Genomic DNA, 19,311 nt, shown 5'->3' with positions numbered 1-19,311 from the left:
CGCATGCCTTTAATCCCAGCACTCGGGAGGCAGAGCCAGGCGGATCTCTGTGAGTTCGAGGCCAGCCTGGGCTACCAAGTGAGTTCCAGGAAAGGCGCAAAGCTACACAGAGAAACCCTGTCTCGAAAAACCAAAAAAAAAAAAAAAAAAAAAAAAAAAAGTATATCTTGAAGACTGAGGTAAGTGATTTTTAGTCCCTTGTCATGCATATCACTGAAATAACATTTTATGTACTATGTAATGTATAGGCAGTTTTTGTTTTTCAGGAACCATAGTTGAGAGTAAAAACTGTAAATATATGAAGCTGTAATAAGATAGCATGCCTCATATAGTACAAAACATAATTTTATGTATGTATTTATACACCATGTCTTTAGTGCCGCCTACTTATTAAGGAGATTAGTGTTTTGATTCACGTCTCATATTTATTCTGTACTTATGGAGCAGCCACCATGCGAAGGAAATCAAGGAGAATGTGCCCTCTAGTGCTGGTCTTGAGCTCTACAAAATACCTGGCTTGATCGATTGCACAGAGTGGGCATTAGTAGAAATTATTAGTAGGAGAGTGATGTTGAAGTTGGAGTCATTTCATAGTTCTCGGAATTGTAAACTTCAGAAGAAATGTTCTTTCTAAATCTCTAAATGAAAGTGTAGCCTCTACAATTTTAGGTTTACTTCTACTTTGTAGATCTTTATCAATAAAGGGAAGAAAACTGTAAGTGGATTTGAGTGTTGTGATCTTTGGATGCTTGTTTTCAGTTGTGTGTTCTTGTTCTTAGTTTTGATCTTTGGATGCTTGTTTTCAGTTGTGTGTTCTTGTTCTTAGTTTTGATCTTTGGATGCTTGTTTTCATTTGGAGTGTTCTTGTACTTAGTCTTGAGTGAGTGTTTGAGCAGTGCTTAAATCAAACTGTCCCCGTAGAAATTTAAGTTGTTGTGAAATAGTTTTGTCATGTTTATTATTTTTAATTGTCTGTATTTGCCCATCTCTAGTTCATTCAACTAATACATATATATAATTGTCAAAGAAAAGACACTATATATGTATTAGCACAGATATAAGCTGGGCTTTTCCTTTTCTGAAACAAGGGGTTCCTTCTGGATTAATAATGATGTTGAATCTCTTTTGGACTGTTCTGGTCATTTGACCATTTGGATGTATGCCTTTGAAAGGGCAGACTTCGTGCACCATACATCTGCCTAAATGGTGGGACAGTAGAAAGCTTCAACTTTTGCAGTGTGGAAGTCCTCCTTGCTTTCATAAGTAGGTATAGTAGATGGCCTCTGGATTCTCATGCTTATTTATTTGGCAATCCTTAGTGCAGTACCATGGTGCTTGTTACTTAGCATAAGAGTACTGCCTGGAGTCCTTATTAGCTAACACACACTTACAATTCCTCTTTTGAAATGTGTTGCTCACTTTAAAATAGAATGAAACCATTATTTTGACACTGACATTTCAGTTCCTCTTAGAACAGACTGGCATCTCAACATGTGTGTCACATGAGTATATGGACTGTTTCCTGGTGTGTCCACAGATTGTTGTTTCTATCAGTAGAACTTTGTTCCTTATAAGAGTCATGCAGAGTTTATGTTTCACATTGTCTTTTACATGCCAATAACTGGTACTAATGATTAAGCATAAGCATTTTAATTATTGCCGGTAATTAAAATTTCACGCTAAATTGCTATAATTACGTTCATATGCAACTACTGTTTTCCAGTTGCTCTGCTTTTTGCGTCTTATCTAATTTGCATGACTAAGCTCATGGGGGCTGTTTGAAGAAGGTTTGGAATCCCTAAGATAACTCATAATGCATCATTTAAAACTTCATCATCCACTTAGAAGTCATTTATAGGTGGGACTTTTACCACAGTGGTACTAAAAGAAATAAATATTTGACAGTTTTTCACCATTTAACATTGTTTTATAATGTAAAGAAAGAAAATGCTTATTCTTAGATTAAAAATATTAAAAATGAAAAAAAATTAAGTGGGAAGGGTTTAGCACCTGAGTGTGTAGTTATAGAAAAATAGTAGCTTGACCATTGGGTGGGTACTGCTTTCTGCTGTTCATTCGTGTGCCTCTCATAATAAACTTCTGGGTTGCTAGATACTGGTATTCCCTTCATTTTCCAGATGCTCTATCCCAGCAACTGAGCAGTCCCCCAAGGAGATGACTCCCAGTCTGCCTCTAGAGTGTGCTTTTAACACAAATACTTTGAAAAGGAGTCAAATAGTACTAGAACTTATTTTAAATACTATTTTTTGTAATATTTGTGTTTTTGTGATTTTACTCTATGAAACTATCTAGTTGCTAAACACATTGGTTTTGACCTATTTTAGGAATACAGTTTAGTGATTATCGAAGCTAAACAGGGTCAATACAAATTTTGTCTTTAAATCTTGGACTCTGCTTTGAGCCTTTTTTTGGTAGCCCCTTTATGTAGGTTTCACAGTTTTTTTCAAACACACATGTGAGACAATGAAAACATAACTTTTATGTACTTGAACCAGTTTGTTGAGGAAGTCTGCAGCTCAAGTTAATGTGCTGCCTGGAATCCAAGATGAGAGGATGTCTCCAGTAGCCATTTACTCTTGATATTGCTCTGGATGTGCTTTCAGTAAAAATTTAAGCCATGTCTGTTAAGATTTTAGAAACATATTTGATTCATTCTGTTTCTTACCTTGTATGGCTCAGTAACTGACCAAATTTAGTCAAGTATTTGAAGTCTCAAGTCATGTGTCTCTTCATGTGCTGCGTGGGTTAACTGTTGATTCTTCTAGACAACATTTTATGAGAATGCCTTGCCCGTTTATGTGTAGTTTATAAATGCTTAGGAGAACAGTTTGAACAATTCACACTGTGAATTTGGGATGCAGATACAAGTTTGTGGAAGTGAATTTAGCACTAAGAGTAAAACATTACACCTTATGAACTAAGATTTAGCTTTATATATTTGTGCTATTTTGTGCATTATATTGAGTTTAATGTATACATATTTTAAAATGGCAGTTTACTGTAGATACCTCCTAATTGCTATTTCTTTTCAAGTAGCCTTTATCAAATGAAGAAACTTTAAAAATAAATCCCTTTTTCCCCTAAAAATTTTCAAAAGAAGGCAACTAAGATTATTCTGGATTCTGCTCGCGTTTATCTTTACCATGTTCTATTTCATGTTTTTTTTCTACACAAGGATTTGTTACCCAGTTATTTTTTTATGTTTATTTAAAACATATTTTGCTTTGTTAATTGAATAAAATGCTATAGATGTTTTTATTCTAAGCAGGGTATGCTGATCATAATTTACTTCTATTGGCGGACTTTTCTGTCCCGCCAGCCCATTCCCAAATAAGCGCACAGGCTTATTATTATTTATAAATGCTCACCCAATGGCTTAGGCGTGTTACTAACTAGCTCTTATAACTTAAAGTAACCCATTTCTCTTCATCTGTGTGCTGCCCCGAGGCTCATTTAGCTCATCTAAGTACTGCCCATCCTGCTTGCTCTGGCTCTCATGGGTTCTTCTCTTGACTCCTCAGACTCCACTTCTTCCCAGCACTCTCTCTGCCCCAAAAATCCTGCCCAGCCATGAGCCAGTCAGCTCTTCATTAGCCAATGAAAGTAATATATATTCACAGTGAGCAGAAGGATTATTCCACAGAATACTTCCCTATTTATGATTTTACAATCGCTTCCCTTCATTCTTCAATGATTTCAGGTACCATTATTTTGTTTGTTTGGAGATATAATTATGTCATTTCACCCCCCCATCGCATTATTTTAAATAATTACCTCAGTGTAGATGATTTCCGAAATATTATTGCCAAAGCTGAAAGCTGCCTAAGCTCACTTATTCAGGATGAATAAAATCACGTTTCCGCCTCTGTCTGCGCCTTGACACTCTAGTTTTCATTCCCATAAGTGGCTCTTCCTTGCCCTTACCCTTAATTTGTCATTAGACCTTACAGCTGCTCCAAGTTTCGACATTAGCCTTTAGTCCCAGGAGGCAGAGGCAGGGGGTCCTGAGTTTAGGTCGGCCGCTTCTATGTAGGAAGTTTCAGGCCAGCCAACACTACAAAATGTGACCTTGTTTTTTTTTTTTTTCTTTAAGTTACTTAAATTTTCTTAGTAGAGTTCCACTCTTGTCATTTGCTCTTGCTGCCCGTACCTAGAATTAAAGGATGAAGATAGCCGCCCCTCTCCACATTGCTTATGGTGATCATTTTGAGATCCTGATAGGATCATGGCATTCCTTCACTTTAAAATTCTGTACATTTTCAGATGGCACCTTGAATCCTACATTGTTTTCTTCTGTTTCTCGCTGCTGTTACAGTGTGCCACTGTTACTGCAGGAGCAGAGTGGATCCTTTTATAAAGAGCCGTTTCCTCTTTGATTGATTTGTCTTGAAAACCGTAATTGGGTTTGTATTATAAACAGTGGTTGAGTAGTTTTATATTTTTTATTGGTGATAATTAGAATATTGTCTTGGAGCCTATGGGAATTACCAAAGGTTGAAAAGTGAAGAGAATTCAGTTTTTTTTTCTTTAAGGAAAATGATTATTATGTTTAGAAATATCTTCAATAAGTCAACATGAGGTATTATTTCTTTTTAAATAACAGTCTGTAAAGTACTTCCTAACACAGTAAAGTTTTGCATCGCTTCTTTGTTTTGATATTACATAGCTGTGGTTCTCAAATCCCTTTTAACATTTTTACCTTTAACCACTGACCACAAATGACCACAGGTTTAAATTAATAATAACTGCTACATATTAATTTATGATCTCTTGTGTACAGAATATGTTCTAAGTACTTTGGACCCCTCCATGGCTTATAAATTGGTACAGAGAGGGGAGTCACAGATATGTATGAAACTTAACATGATAGGGAATTTTAGTGGTATGTAAATATTAGCTTCTTCCCTCGACTTGAAATACTAAGATACCAATGTGACAAATGATGGTGGATGGGTGGGTGGGTGGGTTCGTGTTGAAGCCAGAGGTTGATGTCAGGTGTTTTCTCTGGAGCTCATCAGTTTAAACCTCTGGAATCTTCCTGCCTCCATTGGCCTGGCACTGAGCTTCAGGTGCATGCCTCTGAGCCTGGCTTCCCACAAGTTCGGAGGATCCAAACTCAGGTTCTCACGCTTGTGTGGCAGGCACTTCCCCGGTGGAGCCGTTTCCTCTGCCCTTGTAATTTCCTTCTCCGGAGAAATGCTGCTGGCGGCAGTTCTCTTGATCTGTAGAAAGTAAAGCAGAATCGGTTTTATTATACAGCAAATGCTCATTAAATGACTTAGTATAATTGCCTCTGTAGAGACCACAGAGAGGTGAGAAATACATTGACCCGGGGACATCCGTGGAAACGCAGTGTGTTGTGTGTAGAAAACCAGAGACAACTGTGTTAGTGTCCGGACTAGTGTTTTCTGCTCATGTCACTTCTTCATATGCTAAATCCTTTTAAGTCTTTGAAAGTCTGCACTCTGCATCCTTTCACGCGCCAAATACCATAAAGTACTGGGTTACAAAAAAAAATACCTTTTTATCAAACCTTCGTGTTAGCAGTAAGATAAATAGGTGGTAAGCAATTAAGCAAAAATATGTAATGTGTTGTGGAATAAGTGACACAGAGAAAAATGGTAGAGCAGGAGTTTGTGGTTTTTATATGGAAACCAGAAAAGATCTTACCAACAGGCTGACATTTCCTGGTGCTTGGAGCTCAGTGTTTGCGTAGGATGGATAAGACCCTGCAGTCAGTTCCCAATACCACCGACTCATCCCACCCCACCTCAAAAGAATCTGTGAAACTAATTTGTTGTAATTGCTTAGGAGCTGGAGAGATTGCTCAAGAGTGAGGGGTGTTTGCTGCTCTTGCGAAGAACTAGAGTTTTCCAGCACCCTTATTAGGTATCTCACAACAGTTTAGGACTCCAGCCCCGAGGGAGCCGGCACCCTTTTCTGGGCTCTGCAGATGTGCATACACACAGAGTAGTTAGGTAATTAAAAGTGGACATTTAAACACTCGTGAAATCAGACATTTATGCAGTTCTTCCATCTAAGACTAGTTCGTTATTTCTGACATCAGTCATCCCCAAACTGCTTTTAGTTAGATTGAAATGATCTTTGTGAAGCTCTTTTTTGGGGTACCCGAGCATATACTATAACACACAGACACAGAGAGAGGGGTTCATCCTCACTGCTATACTTCACTATATGGTTTGTATACCCTGCGCCACAAGCACAGACCTTCAAAAGAGACACTCTAAGACTTGGAATGCAGGCCTGGTGTGGTCTCCTTTAAGGAGAGAGACCTATGTAACAGCTCATTGGCCCACTAGTGAGTGCCTTTGCATTATTTTGTCTTTGGCTGTGTAACACTGGTGGCTACTGTTGGAATCATTGGCTACCCAAAAGCAGATAGTATGCTGTCACTGACTGTTGGCCTCCTCTTTGGAGCCTTGGTGAACTTGAGGGTGTGCCAGTGTCTAAAGAATTCATGTAAATTTGAGTTTTCTCAGCTGCATGAGGGGCCTTGTCTGATATGCTGAGAGTGCAATTCCACAACTCTGGACAATGGTGTACTATCTTCTAATCATAGGTGCAATTTGCTGGTGGTTGCAGACTTGGACTTTGAATGTTGAGTGGACTATTCATAATAGTCACGTCTCAGCTTGGATTGATGAAGTAAAAAATTCTCTAAACTTCTGCTAACTGCATCCTATTTAAGTCATTTGACATGTTACTTAAACAGCACAACAACAAAATGACATTTAATTTGGGGGGTGCACTGTTAAAAATTACAACCCATTAGAGGAGGTGAGTATCCAACCTAAGAGCTTAGTGATACCCTGATGCAGTTTTATTTTTGGTAATGATGTTCTCTACTTTCTGTATCAACAGATAAAATCTCAAGGGATTAAATATTAGATACCAGCATTAGGGGCACTGAAACCCCATGGTTTTGCTCAGAACACTGTGGGGAAAAAAAAAATCTCATGGTAAAATACAGGATGTATATGCTTTAGCTGGTTATTTTGAGCATAAACCAACTATGAAATTATGTTAAATGAAATGTCAACAAAAACTATAATATAAGAAGTTTACTATAAATATCACAGAAAAGAAGGGCTTTGTGTTTTATCTCTCAGTTTCAGATCATCTTTTGCCATTAGAATCTTTTCTTCGTTGTTTTCCTTCTTAGAAAATATTTTCTTTTCCTAAGTATCAGCAGATGCTTTGATTGAGAACTGGTTACGTATTTTTTTTTTTTTTTTTTAACCTCTCAGTTCTCCGGTGAGGGATTATGTTTCAGGCAGTTGTCAGTCACCATATGTGGGTATTGATAACTGAGCCTGGTTGCTCAGTGAGAAAGAACAGCAAGAGTCCTCTTAACCTCTGAGCCACCTTTCCAGCCCCCTCTCCAGGCTGCCTTATTTACTCTTAAGTTGTGAAGAGTCAGTGAATTCTTACAGGTTACATTAATATTTACAGAGTCACATGTTAGAAATGAGGATTTAAAATATCAAATAAAATTATGGTAACTTAGAAATAATTTGTTTTTGGCCCATGAGCTATCACAGCAAGTAAGGTGCTTGTTCTACAAGACTTGTGGTCTGAGGTCTATCTGGAGCCCGTGTAGAGGTGGGAGGAAAGAACTGACTCCTCACAATTACTCTCTGACCGCCACACACGTGCATGTGTGCGCACCCACATGCATGTACTAATGATACATTGATTTCATTTTTTCTCGTACTATATAAAGAATATTTTCAAATTAAAACCATTTTCTTTTAAAAACTTGAATTTCACATTGGTGATGTTTAGTTGTATGTCTAATATTGATGTTAATTGCTGTTCTTGAAGTGATAGACTGATTTTGTTCATTTTCAAGAAAATGTATTTCCAGAAATCAAATTCACCATATATTCACTGTAGCTTGTCCTTTAGGGGAAAGTAATACTCATTGGGAAAGTAGCTAGTTGTAATAAGCCATTTGTATAAATGCTTCTCAAGATACCTGTCATGTCCAGGAAAGTGCTTTAATATATACTTCCTACTTTACTCCCTAGAGTATTAGACAAACATGGATTCAAGAGTTGAGATTTGGTACAATCTACATTTTTTTCACTGCTTTATCAAGGGCACTTATAATTAAAAACAACTTTAAAAAAGTGTCCCGAGTGCATAGTGGTCAGTACAGTGACTGTTACTAGAGTTGTTTTATTCACCACTGCCTGGATTTGTGCCTAAAACAGATCTATTTTTATCACTATTGATTTTGCACTTCCAAGCATACTTGTCATAAAGTGTATTTTGATGTTATTTTGAAAATATTTTGGTAATTTCCTAAAAGGCTCTTGGATCCTTCCCACTCCCTAGTCTCCCACTAGACCACCTTCTGGAAATCACTGCTATCGTAAAGGTATTAGTACTGAACTAGAATATGTTGATTGTTAAGTAGATCTGTCGTTTGTTTTGTGGAGGCAGGCCCATGCTATGTAACCCTGGCTGTCTTGGAACTTACTGTGTAAACCAGGCTGACCTCAAACTTGTCGGCATCCACCTACCTCTGTCTTTCCGATGCTGGGACTGCAGGTGTGTGCCAGAGTGTGTGGCTTGATTTTGTTTGTTTGTTTTGTTACATTTTAGTGAGTTGTGTTGGTTTTACTACGTGGCATAAAGAGAAGCCGCATGCAGTACTATTACATGTATTTAAGGGAGGGTTCTGAAGAGTCTAGTTAGTGTCATTGTACTGTTTGGTGGCTATCCAATCATGATTGTTACAGATTAATTTACGGAGGATATATTTAAAGATATATAAGCAGGCATTTTATTCTATTAACATGTTTTTCAGACTGTTGAGTCACTTTTTTTCTAGTCATGCTTTCTGTTTTGTTTTCAGGCTTGCATTGATGACAATGTTGATATGGTGAAGTTTCTGGTAGAAAATGGAGCAAATATCAATCAACCTGACAATGAAGGCTGGATACCACTCCATGCAGCCGCTTCCTGTGGATATCTTGATATTGCAGAGTAAGCCAGTTCTGTGTTTTAGTTTTATGCTAATATTAAAAACAGTTTCTATAAAAATCCTTGTAAATGATTAACCCTATTACTTTAATTCCTAAAAATTCTTCCCAGGAAAGAAAACAAGCAATTCTTGGGCATCCGGATACTGAGTTTCTCACTGCTAAGGCCTTCTGAATTTTGTATTAAAATCAGTAATATGTACATTTTCCATTTGTTTTTTTGTTTTGTTTTGTTTTGTTTTTTGAGGATAGCTATAGTCTGGCTGAATGATGTAGGGTTAGTATTTAGCAGTCTTGTCTACTCCTGAGTAATCATGACTTGTCAGAAGGAACTGTTCTTAACTGAGGTACATCGCTGGAGGGAGAATGATGCATAATTCTCCAGTTTACTTCATTAGCTTTGCTGAAGATCATTTTCTGGATTTACATCTTGTAGAATGTTTAGTGAGAGTCACTGTATTCCCAACCGCCTTTTATGGATGAGTACTTTGTTCAAATATTTAATATGGGAATATAAATACATTCAAAATGTTTTCCTTAAATTAGTTTTTATTACTGTGCATACCATTGTATAATTATTTTCTTCTTCTTTTTTTTTACTTCTTTTTTTTGGGGGGGGGGGTGGTTGAGACAGGGTTTCTCTGTATAGCTTTGTGCCTTTCCTGGATCTTACTCTGTAGACCAGGCTGGCCTCGAACTCACAGAGATCCACCTGCCTCTGCCTCCCGAGTGCTGGGATTAAAGGCGTGCGCCACCACCGCCGCCACCATCCGGCTGTTTTCTTATATCAGAGTTTATCAAGTACTGAATACTGATTATAACTTAAGCACAAAAAAATGAACAATAACTACTACTACAGTAAAGCACTTTTAATACGCTTTCATAAAAGTTAATGTGAGAGTAAAAAAGGGAAAAAAAAACTATTTGCAGGCCATAGTTGACAGACAGCAGCTTTGAAACTACAGAACGAAAAGCTTCAGATAAGAGGGGCCTGTTGTGATTCACTTTTAGTAAGCCTTCATTGTGTGTCTCACTGCGTTTTCTCTTTTCTCCGTGTACATGAGAATTGGATAGGTATGTTTCAAGGGGAAACAACACAGTGTAATAAAAAGTGACCTGGCCTAGAAACTGGAAGATCTGTATTTTATGTCTGCCACTACTGCACTAATGTGTTAGAAGTTTGTTTCTTCTTTCTGAGGCTGGAGCTTGTTAGTATTTAGTCTGTAGACTAGGAACGTCTTGATGTATGTGTGTGAGGTGTTGGCATGAGTGCAGATGTGCATGAACATGTGGGCGTGTGTGTGGAGGACAGAGGACAGCTCTGGTGCTAGTTATCAGATGCTTTCTGCCGGAGTTTTGAGGTGTGGTATCTCACTAGTCTGGAACTCGGTGAGTAGATGAAGCTGGCTGGCCACCAAGGTGCAGAGACCTTCCCAGCTCCACACCCCTGGCACTGGGATTAGAGTCACAGGTCACCACACCTGATTTTTTTTTTTTTTTAACTTGTGTTTTGGGGTCAAAGTTACTAGGCTGGTACTGCCTTGAGCTATCTCCTCAGCACTAGCTGAGAAGTTATTTTGCCATTGCAAAGCATTGGTTATCCAAAATTAAAATAGTGCTTTGGTAGTTTTTTATGTCCTTATTACTTTTCATGCTTAGTAGGGGACTGAGGTCTCTTCATTAAAAAAATGAGATAGTTGTTAGTTGTTCTTCAAAGATAACTTAAAGCTTAAGCACTTAGGCTTTGAGTCAGCTAATACGGGTTACAAATGCTTCCTTACCCACTGTTGAGGGTTGTGATTTGGCAGGTTCATTTTTCCAAGTTTCAATTTTCTCCTCTATAAAATGGAGTTAATATTTCATAGGATTGTTGTAAGGCTTAACGAGGGTAGCCTATTAAGCACAGTATATGGCACGTAGGAAATCCTTGGTGTGTATTAGCTTCTGATAGTTATGTTTGTGTTTCCTCTGGAAAAAATGAAATCCAGCCACTTTCTTCAGATGCTAATCCTTGTGCTTCCTTTTTAAAATCGTGCTTTTGAATTTGAAAAGGCAATAATAACAGTTCTGTATCATTTCCTTGCATAGATTCAGTTGAGTCATAAACCTGCTGATTCAGTTGTGATACCTTTAGTTATGTGTAACAGAATTCAAAATTTAAAACGACTTAATCAGTAAGGACATTCATCATATACAATAGTATGTTGTTTGGAAGAATGGCTTCATTCATTCATTCAGATTTATTAAACTATTTAATATTACCAGCAAGGACTTACAGTCTTTCACGTTTTTCTTCTGAATATCCCAGTTACTGATTTTATTGTTAGCCATGTCTCCTCTTGTCCACAAATTATTACCACAGTTCCAGATTTGTGGCATTATACATCCACATCTAAGAGCTTAATTAAAAATGGGTCAAGTGTGAAAATTACCTTCTTCATATTTCACAGGAGCCCCTTTTTTATGGCTGAAAAAAATCTCATTGTAGGTACTTATCACATTTTCTTGTCTACTCTGTTGATTGACACCTAGGTAGGGTTCATAATTTAGCTATTTTTAAATAGTACTATAGTAAACAATGATGTGCCATATGATGTCTTAGTTGGGATGTTTGTTGTTGTGATAAAACACCATGACCAAAAGCAACCTGGGGAGGAAAGGGCTTATTTCAGCCTAAAGTCTCAGGTCCCAGTCCATGATTGAGAAAAGTCAGGGCAGGAACTTTGGATGGGAACCTGGAGAAAGGAACTGAAACAGAGGCCGAGAAGGAATACCACTTACAGGTTTGCTCACTCATGGCTTGCTAGCCTGCTTTCTTGTTTTGTTTTGTTTTGTTTGAGACAGGGTTTCTCTGTGTACCTTTGGAGCCTGTCGTGGAACCCACCCTATAGCCCAAGCTGGCCTCAAACTCATAAAGATCCACCTGCCTCTGCCTCCTGAGTGCTGGAATTAAAGGTGTGCGCCACCACCACCCAGCTTTAGCCTACTTTTTTATATAACTCAGGACCACCTGCCTAGGGCAGGCATTACCCACACTGAGCTTGGCCCTCTCAAGTCAATCACTAATTAAGGAAGTGCTCCACAGAATTGCCTACAGGCCAGTCTGAGGGGGCATTTTCTCAACTGAAGTTCCCTCTTCTAGATGACCCCAGCTGTGTCAAGCTGACATAAAACTAAGTAGCACAGTTGACTTGGACTCCTTTGCCCAAATGCCCAGAAGTTGGTGGTGTAGTAGGGTTATACGGTAGATATATTTTAGGTTTATTTTGAGAAAGTTCTTTTCTGACTTCATAGTGACTGCAGTAGTTTAAATTCTGACCAGCGACAGGCATAGCATGGGTCTCTTTTGTCACATCCTCACCATGATTTGGGGTGAGTTTTCTTTTTAGGGACTGCCATTATAACTAGGATGAGACAGAATTTCAGTTTAGTTTCGATTTACATTTCTTTGATAGTGCATTTCTTGTAGTGCGAATGAACATTTTTTAATGTTTTCTGGCATTTGTACTTTATCTTTAGAGAACTGTCATCTTTCATTATCTCATTTATTGATTGAGTTGTTTGATTTCCTTTTTAGTTCTTTAAGTTCTTGCATGTTCTTGCTACTAATTATGTCAGAAATACAAGCTAGGAAAATTTTTCTCCCCTTCTATAGGCTGCCTTCATTTGAGTATTTCCTTTGCTAAACTGAAGCTTTTTAGTTTGATAAAATCCCAGCACTCGGGAGGGAGAGCCGGGTGGATCTCTGTGAGTTGGAGGCCATCCGGGTCTACAGAGCGAGATCCAGGACAGGCACCAAAACTGCACAGAGAAACCCTGTCTCGAAAAACAAACAAACAAAACAATCCATTTGCTAGCTGTTGTCATGTTTCCTGCGAGACTGGAGTCCTGTTGAGAATCTTTCCTGTTCCCATTTCTTAAGTGTTGCCTCTGCTGTTTCCATTGAACGGTTCAGAGCATTAGGTCTTTGATCCATGTGCAGTTGATCGCTACACAGGGTAAGAGAGTGTCATTCTCCATGTGTGGATATGCAGTTTTACCATCATCACCGCTTGGTGAAGAGGCTGTGTTCTCAAAGTCAGGTGGCTACATGTGTTTACAGACATTCCACTGAGCTCTGATCTCCGTCTCTGTTTCGTGCTGGTGCTTTGCTCTCCTGTGGCTCTGTAATAGAATTTGCAGCAGGTTATGCTGATACCTACAGCATTGTGCTTTTGCTCAGCAGCACTTTGACTGTCAAGGGTCTTTTGTGCTTCTATGTGAATAGTAAGGTGGGTTTTTTTCCTATAATAAATAACTGTGGGATTTTGATGAGTTGTATAGAATCTATGGATTGCTTTTGGTATTAGATTTCTTTTCATAATCATTTTTCTTTCCATCTTCTGGTATCTTTTTCAGTTTCCTTCATGACTGTTATACAGTTTTTATTGTAGACGCCTTTCACTTCCTTTGTTAGGTTGAATGTATTGTAGTTCAGAGTATTATTGAGTTGTTTGTTTGTTTGTAGGGTTTTATTTATTTAATTTTTGGAGGCAATTGTGGAAGTGTTTCTGCTTTCTTTCTCAAATATTATTGGCATATATTAAATTGTTGGTGTTTTTATGTTGATTTTTATATCCTGCTATTCTGGTGATAGTTTGTTTTTTTTTTTTTTTTTAATCAAATCTAAGAGCTTTCTGGTGGAGTCTTGAGGGTCTCTTTATTTTTAGAACTATATAATCTACAGATTAGAAGGCTTTGATGTCCTCATTTTCTTCTTATGCCCCAATTATTTCCTCTCCTTGGTTTACTGTTTTTGCATATTGATTTTTAGCATAATGAGTTGTCCCATGAGAAACCTTCAGCAAGGACTGATTATTTTTCAAGTTAAGCATCTTTTGAAGCTCATACATTTGAACATTTGATGTACTTCAGCCTGTGACAGTTGCCTTTACTTGGTTAACAAATTATACCATAATTCTTGAAGAAGCCCTACTCTTTTGTAATGTGTTCTAAAAATGCACATTGCTACTGGATCGGTAATTTCTCAATTCATAATCAGTAGAGGTGTTATCCTTTAGTCCTTTCTTCATTGCCAGACATTATAAGATCAAAATAACACACCATTACTAATGAACTTTGTCATGTATTACACATACATTCAACTGAGTGCCCACTACTGGTAACAGTGGTTTGTTTTTGGTAGTTTCTTTCTGTCTTTAGGGTATTCTTGTGAATGCATTGAATGGCTTTTTGTCTTGTTTTTGAGGTGGATTTCATTATACCATCTGGGCTGGCCTGGTACTTGACATGTAGCTTAGGCTGGCCTCAAACTAATGACTCTCCATCCTCAGCCAAGATTAGAGGCATGCACCCTTTACCCAGCTGAAATACTTCTTTGCTCTTGGTGATGCTACCAAGTTGACAGTACATTTGGTTCATTGGTTAAATTTAGTTTTAGATTCTTTTCCATTTTAATTTTTTTAAGTAAAATGCCACATTCTAACCACTTAATTTCCTCCTATATCCTATAGATAGCCATTATACATTTTTCCTATTAATATTCTAATTGGATTTTTAAATCTAAATATTAGTGAAAATAAGTAGTCTTTATTACTTTTATAGATAAGTGACAAAATGTCACAAATATTCCTCTGCACTAATTTTAAAAATGACGTGCTGTTCTGGAGGTCATTCGTATTTGGGTGTAGAAATAAGTCTTTGATCGTTTCATGTATATGGCTGTGTATGTCAGTTTTACCTGATCCACTTAATTAGCCTGTGAACATTGTGTAGTTCAATAATTATATCTTTAGTCTTGGCAGTTGCCTTTTTTTAATTCTTGGGAAACAGAGTGATTACTATGTTTATTTAAAAAAATATCTTGAGTGATTTAATTAGTGTTTTAGTTGTTGAAGTGATTCTTTGTATTTTAGTTTCATTACTATATTTCCTTTTTAAGCTTCCACTATAAATGCTTAAGGAATGCTTTTATCTTGAGTAGCCATAAAATTTTCTAATATAAAAAAATTAACCCTATGTTATTAGGTTAGCCATATATGGTTTCATAGAATATAGCCTGATAAATTAGTACACTAAAGTATTTTTTATGAAGTAGTATTAAAGATTTCATATCTCAAAAGGCTTGTAGCATTGCATTCAATAACATTTTCCATGGTCTTACTTATAGCACATGGAAAAAAGCTTCATTATCTTTGTCACTTGATCATTGAAGACGTGGCTATTTAAGGATATAACTTTAAGATGTTTGTGGTAGTTTAGTTATGGTCTGGTCTTTCCTCTTTATAACTTTGATCCATAAACTCTACCAAAATCTTCAAGATTTTTGTTGGCTCATCAGCAATATATATCCACTGTCTAACTACTTTTTACCGCCTCCTTTATTCTCTGATCCTGGGTACTTTTGCTTCCCGCTGGGTTATTCTAGTTCCTGCACTAGACTGTCATCTTCTCTTCACCTGTTTCTCAGTGTGGCTGACAGGATGCTGTCACCTTAAGCTGGGGACCACAGTCTTACAGAGCCTCCAGTGCATCTGGACTGGGTTCAGGGTAGAAAGATACGGACCTACAAGAGACTGATTTGTCTGCCATTCACCACCCTGACTTGCTGGCTCTATCTTTGACCCTTTTCTAGGTTCTTGTGTACCTGTTATGGTTTCCTTGCTGAGCCTCTACACTAGCTAGACATCTTCCTTTGTGATCTGCTTGTTCCCTCTGTCTAAAATTCAATATTGGTATTTTTTAAATTTTTAATTTCAGTTTTTAAAAATTATGCAATACATTGTGATAGTATTTTTCTCCTCCAGCTTCTAGATTCTCCCCAGCTCCCTACCCACCTGTGATGGTTTGAGTGGGTATGACTCCCATAGACTCATGTGTTTGAGTGCTTGGCCCATAGGGAGTGGCACTGTTAGGGGGTGTGGCTTTGTTGTAAGAAGTGTGTGTGGTGCTTTGAATAGGTATGGCTCCCATAGACTCATACTTGTGGATTAAGATGTAGAACTCTCAGCTCCATCTCTAGCACCGTGTCTGCCTGCACACCACCATGCTCTCCACCATGATGTCAATGGGCTAAACCTCTGACACTGTAAGCCAGCCCCAATTAAATGTTTTCCTTAAAAGAGTTGCCATGGTCATGGTGTCTCTTCACAGCAATAGAAACCCTGACTAAGACATCACCCAACTTCATAACTTCTTCTTTATGTTTCCCCTCCATCCCAAAACAAAAACAAAAATCCACACAGAAACGAAAATCAAACAAGCAAAAGGCCAATAAGAAAAAAATGCCAAAGGAAAACGTCAATAAAAATAACATTGAGGGGTTTTTGTTGGTGGTGGCGGTGGCGGTGGCGGTGGCGGTGGCAGTGTGTGTGTATGTGTGTGTGTGTTGTCCAACTACCCCTGGGCATGAGACATGCTCAGAACTATACAGATTCAAGCCAGACGGAGGTCTCAGTCTTGAGGGGTAGTGGACATGGGGTCCTGTCCCTAATCAAGAAGCTATTTGCAGTTGATTCCTGCTGACAAAAGAAACATCAGTTTTCACTCATTGAATGTCGCTTGTATATCAACCACATTCCAGGGCAGAGCCCATGCTCAGATTGCCGATTTCTCAATAGTTAGTTATGTATTCTTGGCGAACTAAAGCCTGTTTACATTATGTAATGTATTTGGATCATCCCAGGTAGATGAAACATGCTAGAAATGAAATTTTGCTATAGTAACTAAGTTGAATACTTGGGAAAGACTCAAAGGCAAGTCCTACTGCTACATAAGTAGACATTGGTGAGACAACTAAAAGATTGGAAGGAAAAAAACTAGATTATGTATAGAGCTTTCTTCGCTTGTTAATTTGAAAAAGCTGCTTTGAATACATAACTAAAGCATTATAGGTATGGTTTATGTAACAAAAGTACCACAGAAGACTTACAGATATTAGAAACATCCAAAGAAAAGGCTTGATCTTCAATATAGGATGAGTTAATTATTATAATTTATCTATTTGGTGCTGAAGGAAATGTGTTTTTATAGGTATTGTGTTTTATGATCCACTGGGGTTTGGGGGATAATTTAACCGTGCAAATGCTGGTCTTGATATAGGGCTTCTTTGGACTTTTTCATGAAGACACTAGCTTGTGGAGAGTATATCAGATGCAGTATGCAGAGATTTCTGTGCCATACTGAGTTTGTCCTTTGCTGGGGTTCATATTTAGTCTGTTTTGTTAGCTGCACTGTCTCTGACAGACTAGGGGGACAAGAGAACCAGGGAAGTGAGATTCAGAGTGGTAATAAGAAAAATGACTCACTGGCTAAGGTGTTAAAGTGGGTGGGAAACTGAAAGGGAGTTGTGGTGGTAACAATAGCTGACATTTGCCCCGTGTTTACCATCTGTCTTTTCACCATTCTCAATCCTTTAACATAATTTCAGTTGTCTTCATAATCACATAAAAATGTATTTGAACTGTCCTGTAGTTGCCTCATGTACAGTCCCAAATACTGAAACTCCAAGGGAAAGGGAAAGTTGGTAAACACAGTTTGCTGTAGTCCTGGGGAGCAATAAAACATGACCACAAATCCCACATAATTATAAATTTCTGTTTTACAGAAATATTAATGAGTTTAGTTATAGAATGCTACCTCAAATCCCACATAATTATAAATTTCTGTTTTACAGAAATATTAATGAGTTTAGTTATAGAATGCTACCTCAAATCGGTGACTATGTAACTTATTCTGTATTTTTCTGAACTCTGAAATTTGGATTCTGATGAAGAATTATATATTAATAAGTCTACTTAATAAATGAGGAAAACAAGTCAGAAAAGTCCCATGTAGGAAGTGACATCTAGTATTTGAGTCATGATAGTCTAGCTTTTCAAGTCTGCATTTTCAGCCCAAACAAGATTGTGCCTCCCTTCTTGCCTTTATAATTGGGAGAATTTTATGGTTAATGTTTATTTAAGTTTAGAAAGTTCAGTTTGGTTACTCTCCCTTGAGGTACCAGTGGGAAAGGTCCAGTAGCAACTGGAATAGAATTTTATAATGTTCATTCTGAGTTTCATCAAGTCTAAGATGTCATCCTTCTAATTCTGTGTATTCTTTGCCAATTAAAAGATAACATTTTTGATGTAGGTGTATTTTTAGCTCAAAGGATTTTTTTTTTTTTTCATATTGCCAAAGAATGTTACAGCTTGGCTTAATAATGCTGCATGACCTTGTTCCTTGGCTTACTTTTGCTTTGCTGGGACCAGGTTTTGAGTATGCACAAAAGCCGTAGAAAATGGAGGGTAGGATCACTGGTTAATGCTGAAACTAACCAGAGAAAGTCGAATTCATGAATGTCAATCAGATAGTAGAGGTGAATGCTGAGCTCACATTCTGAAGAACACAGAGTAGTGCTTTTCTCTGCCCAGCCAACCTTGAGTCATAGATAAAAATTAATGCCATGGGATTCTGTTTAATTTTGTATGTTCTTTTAAAATATTTATAGTTATAAATGACAAGTCTAGAATACTACATAGTTTTATCAGGTATCTGCTAAATACATGAATGCATAATTCATAGACTTTAAGGTTTTGGCATTTGAAGACAGAACTTGGCTTTCTTTCATTTCTTATGGCGTCTATCATGTTTATGTGCTTTATTTGTTTGGCTTTGATGGGTGTTTCTTTGAAATTGTGCTTCATAAAGCTTACCCTTCGAACCCTTCAGTTACTCTGAGGTGTGTGCTTTGTTTTCAGTCTTTATGTTCTAACACCCTAGCAGAAGCGTTCTGAACTTAGTCTCCGGGGTCTGCCTAGCAGATTGACTGACATACTGTCTTGAAACAAAGCACAGTTTCTCACATCTTTTTTGCCTTAGTTTCAGTTTTCTGTTCCATACATTAAAGCTACATGCCCCACTTCAAGTACCTAGTCTTCCTTTCCTTTCTGTTTCCGTGTTAGGTGTGTTTATGTGTGCTAAAGACGTAGAGTCTGGTCAGTCTTTTCAGTTACTCTAAGAAAATGTCTTTGGTCCCTGAGACATAATACTTCCTGCCACACAACGTTGGCACTTTTTATTCTCTTTTACCTAGAATATACATTGTCCCTCTGCTATGTGTGTGTTTCATTTTGTTGAAATGAAATTACACATTCATCAGATAATCTTTTCTTGATTTCCAATCAGTTTTCTTGCTAGAGGTTGAACATTCCTAATCAGAAAATATAAAATCCAAAATACTCTTTAAAACAAACAAACAAACAAACAAACAAACCTGTGACACGGGTGCAAAGTTCAC

General features: G+C 37.6%; 1 protein-coding gene across 9 annotated transcripts in view; it reads left to right on the top strand.

Moving 5' to 3' along the window:
• Ppp1r12a (protein phosphatase 1 regulatory subunit 12A) overlaps window positions 1–19,311 on the top strand; it is a 109,324-nt gene that overhangs the window by 30,049 nt on the left and 59,964 nt on the right. For all 9 annotated transcript variants that reach the window (XM_028873035.2, XM_028873032.2, XM_037196782.1 and 6 more), the window contains exon 2: window positions 8,906–9,036. In XM_028873035.2, coding sequence (XP_028728868.1) covers window positions 8,906–9,036 — 131 coding nt within the window. The remainder of the gene's footprint in view (window positions 1–8,905; window positions 9,037–19,311) is intronic.

The sequence above is a fragment of the Peromyscus leucopus genome, chromosome 18 (assembly GCF_004664715.2).
Source record: "Peromyscus leucopus breed LL Stock chromosome 18, UCI_PerLeu_2.1, whole genome shotgun sequence".
Lineage (NCBI taxonomy): Eukaryota > Metazoa > Chordata > Mammalia > Rodentia > Cricetidae > Peromyscus > Peromyscus leucopus.
This window is presented reverse-complemented; position numbering and strand designations above follow the sequence as displayed.